The sequence below is a fragment of the Carassius gibelio genome, chromosome A1 (assembly GCF_023724105.1).
Source record: "Carassius gibelio isolate Cgi1373 ecotype wild population from Czech Republic chromosome A1, carGib1.2-hapl.c, whole genome shotgun sequence".
NCBI classification, from domain to species: domain Eukaryota; kingdom Metazoa; phylum Chordata; class Actinopteri; order Cypriniformes; family Cyprinidae; genus Carassius; species Carassius gibelio.
Window position 1 is genome coordinate 2,582,315 of NC_068371.1, and position 9,019 is coordinate 2,591,333.

The 9,019-nt window shown below is 37.5% G+C and overlaps 1 protein-coding gene across 1 annotated transcript; it reads left to right on the forward strand.

Moving 5' to 3' along the window:
* Positions 1-5,743: 5,743 nt before the first annotated feature.
* On the forward strand, positions 5,744-8,976 carry sfrp2 (secreted frizzled-related protein 2). Its single transcript, XM_052551865.1, has 3 exons — positions 5,744-6,284; positions 6,362-6,442; positions 7,250-8,976. The coding sequence occupies exons 1-3, from the start codon at positions 5,786-5,788 to the stop codon at positions 7,555-7,557; spliced, it is 888 nt and encodes a 295-aa protein (XP_052407825.1). The 5' UTR covers positions 5,744-5,785; the 3' UTR covers positions 7,558-8,976.
* Positions 8,977-9,019: the final 43 nt, after the last annotated feature.

Sequence of the window (9,019 nt, forward strand, 5' to 3'; positions counted from 1 at the left end):
ACAGCTTTTATTGATCTACTGATATGACTGAGTCCTCATCTCCTTCTCAAAAGTGCTATTCATTTGTTTGTGCAAAATGTTTTTAATTATTGTTAAGAAAAGCAGTCTTCTGGCTACAGAAAACCAACAAAGAAATGACCCAGACTCCCATTAGCCCTCATGCTGTGGGACTTCAAGCCACTGCAAAATCATTCATCATGCCTTGTCCAAATAATCAGACGGCCACTTTAGCTCAAACACTTCAACATGCAGCAGCAGCTTGATGAAAGCAAGTTTCATTACGTGCAACATTTGACTTGCAATGATACAGAAGAGGAAAAGGGTGACCTTGTGATAGCACTTAGCGTGAACATTGATTACAAAACACTGCAGCCAAGATTAGAGGGAAATGTCTCGTAGATCAAAAGTGTTTTTACTAGCCCACAAGTTCTACGTCTGCAATGAACCTCGACGTCTTTAACACATCTTGTCACCCGTTATAACTCATGACAGTGTAGATTGTATAGCAGTGCATGCTGCATTTGTTTTTTAAAGTGTGGAGTTCATTCTTGAGTTCTTGCATTGAAAATGACAGCAGACCAACCTATTTTCAAACGTTGCAATATTTTTCATGTATAGGGAAGCTATTGCCTTTTTCATTGTTAGTTCATGTTAACTAATGTAGTTAATGTTAGCGATACTGCAACCTGACCATGCATTAATGAATATACTCTCTGTGCATGTCTGTATTGTGTAGTTTAGTGCAGCTTTGGTTTAAATGCATTACAGTCACTGAAGAAATAAACGTGTGCACATGTGTGAGACGGTAGGTGGGGGTTACTGAGTGTCTGCTTTGCCTCATGCATCACCAGGTCGTTTGGCTGATGCCTGTAAAGCCTTTTTTGCCAGCAGGCAGACTCCTATGGATGCCAGGCTTTATTTACCCACAAAGCCATTCTCTGGAATGTCCCAGGTCACCTGGGGTCACATGGCAGCGCTCTATATGCAGTGGATGATTTTGCTGAACTTTGACATTTGCACTCTCAGAAAAAAAGGTGCAAAAATTGCAACTGGGGCAGTACCTTATTTACCCTTAGAGTGCATATGCCCCAAAAAATGAGTTAATCAAACATGAACATGAAATAACAATGAACAATACATTTGTAGCATTTATTATTCTAGGTTAATGTTAAGGTTAAAACATCCTGTTAAATTCATGAAACGGCAGCATTGGTGACAATGTTTCAAGTGGTACTGAAAAGCATATTTTTGCCTGTATATTTTACAAATTATCACCGGTTATAGTTATATGATGTTATTTTTTTTTCACTATAACTACCAAAACATGCTTTTTATGCATAGAACATGGCCAATACTTGTTTATAGACAATGCACAGGTTCATAACATCATTGGGGTAACACACATGAATAATGCAATAAATTAATGGAATATTGAATAATGCATGAAGATGATCTAACAAAACACCCTACTATATTAATGATGGCGGTAATAAGAACAAACATAAATATTTGCATAAAATATAATCAAATGTCAAGTCATGCAGTGATTTTTGGGCGGTCCTTTTACGGTCTATGGTAGTTCATAGATTTTGTTTTGTTTACATTTAATTTTTAGTAAAATTGCATATAATGCAACAGCTTTCACTGAGGTAACTTTTTTTCAGTGTGTAAAGAAATATTAATTAACAACGAACAATAGAGAAGCAAATGTATTAAGTCTATCATCATGTTTCATTTAACGCTTACATAAATGAATCCCTCACTAACCAGTGTATAATAATAAATGCATTGTTTGTTTGTTTGTTTTCAGCATGGGTATGATTTTGACTTGACTTACGAAATAAATCACTAGAACCGCAAAGAATAAAGCTCATATAAAAACACAGACACATTCTCTCACACATGCACACAAAGTCTTCTTACGTTAGTCTTTCAGTCTATACTGCCTTTGGTTCAATGCTGACTCAATTACCCCCAGGTTCTCTGTATGTGAGGGGCTGTACGACTACACGGACCCTCGGTTTCATTCATTCGTGTGCTGTGTGACTGAATTCTTCAGCTCCAGCTGTGCAGAGACAGGACTGACACTAACAAGCTTGTTTCTGTCTCTAAACGTCCTCTTTGTTTCCCAGCAGATAACACGGTCCACATGAGTGTGATGACCTCTGCTGAATCTGCTGACCTCACACACATCCCCTGAATGAGGGGGTCAATGACAAATAAAAGTGTTCACAATAAGGACACACTAAATCTAGTTTAAAACACATGTTAGGTAGAAACGTAATCTTTGTATTGTTTTGGTTTCATATGGTTTTGAAATTCAATTTTCAAAAATCAAACAGTATTTTTATTGACCATGGTCAAATTTTCTGATATTTTAAGAGACCTTAACACACAGTCACAACCAATTTCTGCATGTTTCTGCATTTTCTTCACATAACAGGACTTTTTTATTATTATTATTAATCAACAATTTTTTTTTCCTGAAAATATGTACAAATAATTTTTGTTTTGTTTATATATATATTTTAATACAATATTAATAGGTCTTTTTAAGAATTTCCTTATTTTATATTACTTTAATGTGATATCAAGGTAGTTGTATCACCCTGAAAATTTGGAATTTAAGCCACATTTTAATTTATGTGTTTAATTTATGTGTGTGTGTGTGTGTGTGTGTGTGTGTGTGTGTGTGTGTGTGTGTGTGTATCTGCACATTGTAAAAGCTTTTTGTGAAGTTGTAAATAAAACAAAGATTATTGAAGTACATTTTATATAAAAAAAATACAATTTCAGTCATCCTACTTTAAAATTTCATGTTTAATTCAATGTGTTTCTTGCAGTTTCTTTGTAGTTCATAAGTAAATTTACTAGTGAAATTTCTAAGTTAAAATAGTTTTTTTTTACATCTTTCTATTTATTATTAGATCTGAACAGCAACAACAACAGTTGCTCTTTTTAAGATCTCAGACATTTAAAAACATCAGCTTATGATTCAGTTTGATGATTCCTGCTGTCTAGCCTACCAGAATTTTTTTTTTAATCACAAAGACTGAATATTCATTTCAAAGAAATAGTTATGAGAAAAATGTGCAATCATGAAAGTATGATTGCTGTGTGTCCTTTGGGGGATAAAATATTCCCCCTATAATAACAGCTCCAGTTTGTGTGAGCCAACATACCTCCCTGTTATTTGACTTCCTCTTAATGTAAAGGAATGAATGTGCTGAAGACGTTCAACTATCAAAGGCCCTTGGTTCCTGCCAGAGAAAACATACATCCTCTGATTATTTATGGCAGGGGCCTGACCTGTGAATCTCGATAGAAACATGTATTGTGGAAATAGTGAGTGGTGCGGGATTGATTGGGGTTGAAGAACGAGAGAGAGACGCTGAACTCCTGCAAGCTGGCTCTCATTTTCTCACAGGAACATTAATGAGAACCTGCTGTCAGCGATGAAGACTGAAGGTGAGGGTTATATCTCAGAACTGGTCTGATGACAGCTTTTAACCCTGCACTGATTCTTAGGAAAAGCGCAACTAGAAAATACATGCAATTCATGCTACAACTCGTGGCTGCAGCGTGTCATGTTAAGTGATAAAAGCGTCTTTGTTTCATCTTTTGTCTTCTCCAGATGTTCACTGATGGACTGGAGTGCTGTGGATTATTGTGATGTTTTTACTGACTCTCATTCTGACGGCACCCATTCACTGCAGAGCATCCGTTGATCCATTGATCAGATCCATTACTGATTTTCATAACCTTTCATGCCAAAAATCATTAGGATATTAAGTAAAGATCATGTTCCGTGAAGATATTTAGTAAAGTTCCTACCGTAAATATATCAAAACTTCATTTGAACAACTTTAAAGATGATTTTCTCAATATTTAGATTTTTTGCTGATGTATAAATCTCAATTTCGAAACACTTGTGTTTCAGGGTCACATAAATGCTTTCCAATAAAACCAGACCCTGATTGATGCAAACTCTAGAAGACGCCAGCCGCTCTCTTATCAATAAAAGTTACAGATGAATATTGAGACGTACACACAACACAAACACAACAAAGGGGCAAACAGAGGACACAGATCTCCCAGAGAGCTAAACTTGTCTCATCATCATAAAGACCAAGGGCTATTACTTTACAGCTAGGAACAAGCCTTTAAATGCTTCCCAGCAGGATCCCAGAGATGGGAAACCAGCAGCTAACCTGTATTTAATGGGGGCCTCTGACCTATGACCTTTAGAAGCCTTAGGGGGATTTCTCCATCAGGACTATTCCCAGTAAACCCAGTGTTAAGAAAGATCCGAAGAATTCACAATATACCTTAACATCACTACATAAACACTCCATGTATATATAAAGTGTTGCTTGAACACTTAACAGGACACTCACGCTTTGGCTCAGAACTGTCGTCGTCCACTTTAAGCTTCCTCCGACTCTGTAAAGATGATCCGTCTTGAGATGAGAAAGTGTTTGTTTGTGTGCCCTTACAGACTGATGAATGATGCAGGAACCAGAGCCACTGCAAACAGTTCAGTGTCACTCAACGCTTCATTTTCACACACACACACACTGATATACATGAAAAATGTTACCCATATTATATAAACTCATGAACTATACCTCGCATATTTCATCTTAATGATGACAGATGACTGAATGTTGAAAAGGTAAACACCACAGCATCACTCACGAATGAATATATGAAGTTTAGAGCTGCCAAATGAAAACCTTACCGCAAAAAAATCACTTGCAAAGTGAAAGTTACATATTTTCCGATAGTAATATGTGAAAAATTATTATTTTAATAAATGTTCATTGAAAGATTGTTTGAGGAGCCCAGAATGGTTCTATACCTTAACAAAATGAAGTACTTATGTGTGTGATAGTTCACCCAGGGATTAATCATTTACTCTCCCTCAAGTTTGAGTTAGAAACTTGTTCAACGTCAGGGAGAGTTTTCATTTTTGGGTGAACTATCCCTTTAAGCAAACTTGAGAAAGGTTCAAGTATATTAGTATACAATGTATTCTTTTTGTGACTAAACTGGCATATTTAGTTTATATAGTATACTGTTAAGTGTACTTGCAGTTTATTAGTAGACAAGTCTGGTACACAACTATACATGTGAACCTGGACCACAAAAGCAGTCTTTAAGTGTAAATGTCACGAAATTGAGATTTATGCATCATCTGAAATCTGAATAAATAAGATTTCAATTGATGTGTGGTTTGTTACGGATCAGACAATATTTTTGTGAGATATAACTATTTGAAAATCTGGAACCTGAGTGTGCAAAAACAATAAAATAATCGACATATTGATAAAATTGCCTTTAATTTTGTCCAAATGAAGTTCTTAGCAATGCATATTCCTAATCAATAATTAAGTTCTGAAATATTTACAGTAGGACGTTTACAACATATCTTCATGGAACATGATCTTAATGATTTTTTGGAAATTTAGATATTTTTTGGCTATTGCTTCAAATATGTATTTTTAAAATGAACTATTATTTTTTATGTTTAAGCATTTGTTTTGTATATAGGCTACTTAAGTTTTGTATAAACCTCGATAGGTTTAAATCTCTTGATATAAACAGTAAGTGTGCAGTCTAGGAGGATGAATTAGTTCGAACGCTGCTTCTAAAGAGCTTTATGAGCAGAAAACAGCAGGATGGACATCTGAGCTCCTTCCCTGGCTCCGCCCACACGGCGCTGTGAGAAGAGCAGGTAGAGAAGCGCGCTCACGCAGTGGTCCGTGCGCTCTCGAGTGGAACGATGTCGCGCGCGTGTCTGGCTCTGCTGCTCGCGCTCTCCTTACCTGGATATCTGCACGCGCTGCACGGATTATACGCCTTCGACCAGCCCGAGCTCTTTCAGAAGAAGAGCCACTGCAAACCCATACCTGCAAACCTGCTCCTGTGCCATGACATCGAGTACACGGACATGCGTCTGCCCAACCTCCTCGGACACGAGAGCATGACCGAGGTCCTGCAGCAGGCATCCTCCTGGACCCCTCTGGTGCAAAAACAGTGTCACCCGGACACCAAGAAGTTTCTGTGCTCTCTGTTCGCTCCGGTGTGTCTGGATGATCTGGACGAGCCGATACAGCCGTGCAGGTCTCTGTGTGAGAGCGTGAAGAGCGGATGCGCTCCGGTGATGGCCGCCTTCGGGTTCCCTTGGCCGGACATGCTGGACTGCGCTCGCTTCCCTCTGGATAATGACCTGTGCATACCACCAGCGGGCGCAGATGCCCTAGTGCCAGTCACCAAGGAAGGTAGGAACTCACTTTTTAGATGCGTGTTGACCCTTTACCTTTTCTGCTATGTTGAGCTTCTTTTTTTTTTTGCCCAGTTCCAAGGGTGTGTGATGCCTGCAAAGAAAAGCCTGAGAATGACAATGAAATTGTGGACAGCTTATGCAAGAATGACTTTGGTAAGGCTTTATTTATTCACTGTTTTATGCATTTCAATTAATGTAGGCCTAGTGGTTAATATAGTTTATACTCCATTAGGGAAATGCACCCTAATGCAATAAAAGCAAAGCTACACATTAAAAAATCCTGGGATGTTTCAAACCTAAATATGAACTATAACCCAACTTTTGGGTTAAAAAAATTTATTGAAAAATGTAACACAATGGTTCGGTCCATATTTGACCCAAAGTTGGGTTGAAACAACCCAAAAACATGAAGATCATTTACTCGCCCTCGTGTTGTTCCGTAAGACTTGCTTTCTTTTCGCAGAATGCAAGTGAAGATATTTTTAGGAATGTTGTTTTTTTCGTCCATACAATACAAAACAGCACTGGACTGGAAAAAATATATATATTTGTGTTACACAGAAGAAAGAATTGCACACAGGTTTGGATCAACATGAGGACGATGAGTAAATGATCACAGAAATGTGTTATCTTCAGGAGATTTATCATTTAAACTCCACAAATAATTTAATCATTTTTAATGATTTATGCACATATTTGAAAACCATCTGATGCTTTGAAGAAACCCAGTCTGAAGAAACTATAATTTAACTTCAAGAACCTTTTTAATCTCTAAAGATTAAAAAACCTGCTTAGACCAGCCTAGACTGGTCTTAACTAATTTAGGATGGACTCAACCTGGTTTAGCTTGTTTATTTTAAAGAGTTTAGAGAAAAGTTGTTAATCTATTTGTTCCACCTCTAATTAAAGCTGTGGTTTATATCAATTGCTCTCAACCTTTCAATCGTATTTACACACCAGCTTTAAAGATCAAAGTCAAGGAGATCTCCTACATGAATGGCGACACCAAGATCATTCCAGAAACCAAGAGCAAAACGATCTACAAGCTGAACGCAGGAGTTACTGAGCGTGACCTCAAGAAGACGGTGCTCTGGCTGAAAGATGGTCTTCAGTGTGTGTGTGATGAGATGAACGACATCCATGCTGCTTATCTGGTGATGGGCCAGAAGATGGATGGAGATCTGGTCATCACGTCGCTGAAGCGCTGGCAGAAGGGTCAGCGCGAGTTTAAGAGAATTTCTCGCAGTATTCGCAAACTTCAGTGCTAGGAATCTCCTCCGATCAGAGCACACACACACACACACACACACAAAAGGTCTTGAATATAAGACCAGTATCAGTCACACCATAGATCAATGCATTTAAAACCCTAAAGTCTGCTTTCCCAGGCCAGTCAGAGCTCAGGATTTAGGGTGATGGAAAATAGCACCTAGCATAGATTCACCTTTTTGTTTTCCCTCTTAAGTTTTGATCAGTCATATTAACTATTCACAAAACCCATTCGCTCATTCCTCTCTTCAAACATTTTTAACTATAGAGCCCCAAATAGAGTCTGACAAATTGCATTAAATGAACAAGTTGTTGCATTATATCGCTAGAAGTGTGTGGAAAACCCGTCTAATTAACGAGTTATTAACTGCTATCCCGTTATTTCTACTGAACTAGAAATCTCCATCATCATTTGCTCGTCCTCAAGTCAGTCCAAACCAGACTTTCGTTCATCTTTCGAAACACAAATGAAGATTTGTTTCATGAAACTTGAGAGATTTCTGTCCCTCCATTGGAAGCCCGTGCCTTCAGTTTAATAAAAGCTCTTTAAACATATAAACATTGATCAGTGTGCATGCGTGAGCACAAACATATGGTGCATGGAAGCTCGGTAATTTATTCATGACTCACAATAAGCAGTTAGGTTTGTTTTTGTGCCACACACACGCATGTTTGAGTTTCAAGAACCAATGAGATCCTCTATCAAATATCATTAAGAAGCATGTTTTTTTAGCAATGCATGGTCTTTGTGGACTTGAATCTGCCGCAGTAAATAAGTGAGAGCGCTGAAGTGTGAGAAGTTTTGCTTTTATCAGCACAGAGAGATAGCTGGCTCTATTCTCAACATTAAAAATAGATATCCCATGTAACACTAGCCTGTATGTTAATGTGAATGTTTTCATTTCTCCCCAGATGAGCAACACGCTCATGTTTTCTTTAGCCCAGACTTTTTACCTTCTTTCTACTTGAGCCTAATTACTGCACTGTATCTGTATTGTATCTTTTAAACTACAATCAGCAGTTTTATATAGTATTGGTGTATTTCCTTTCTGTGTCAGCTATTTTAATAATGTTGTACTGTATGGGTCTGTGTCTTGTTAAGCTCACAGAGTTGTTTGCCTAAATATCCTCAGTATTAGAGTAAGGTCACATGCTGCACCGTTACAGCAGTGTTGATTTAATTGTGTTTTATTGTGCAGTTAGTCGGTGGAGAACATCTCAAGATAATATCCAAACTATGGTGGTACTCTGTAAATATTCAGATTTTTATGCTTGTACATAGTTTCAGTATTTTGTCATGTTATTAGTGTAAGTGCATTCATTTACACCCACCGCCATGTAATGTAATTTGCATCATTTTTCTTCAACAGCCACACAATACAAAATAAGAGCAAATAAAATTCAAAAGAAAATCATAAGCGGTGTTTTTATTTTAAAAAGTATCTTTTTTTTTTTTTTTAC

What these genes read in the sequence shown, in the direction of transcription:
- sfrp2 (XM_052551865.1), top strand. Translation starts at nt 5,786, where the DNA reads ATGTCGCGCGCGTGTCTGGCTCTGCTGCTCGCGCTCTCCTTACCTGGA. An exon ending in AGTGCCAGTCACCAAGGAAG is followed by an intron (nt 6,285 to 6,361) that starts GTAGGAACTCAC and finishes TTTTTTGCCCAG; the next exon opens with TTCCAAGGGTGTGTGATGCC. An exon ending in CTTATGCAAGAATGACTTTG is followed by an intron (nt 6,443 to 7,249) that starts GTAAGGCTTTAT and finishes TTTACACACCAG; the next exon opens with CTTTAAAGATCAAAGTCAAG.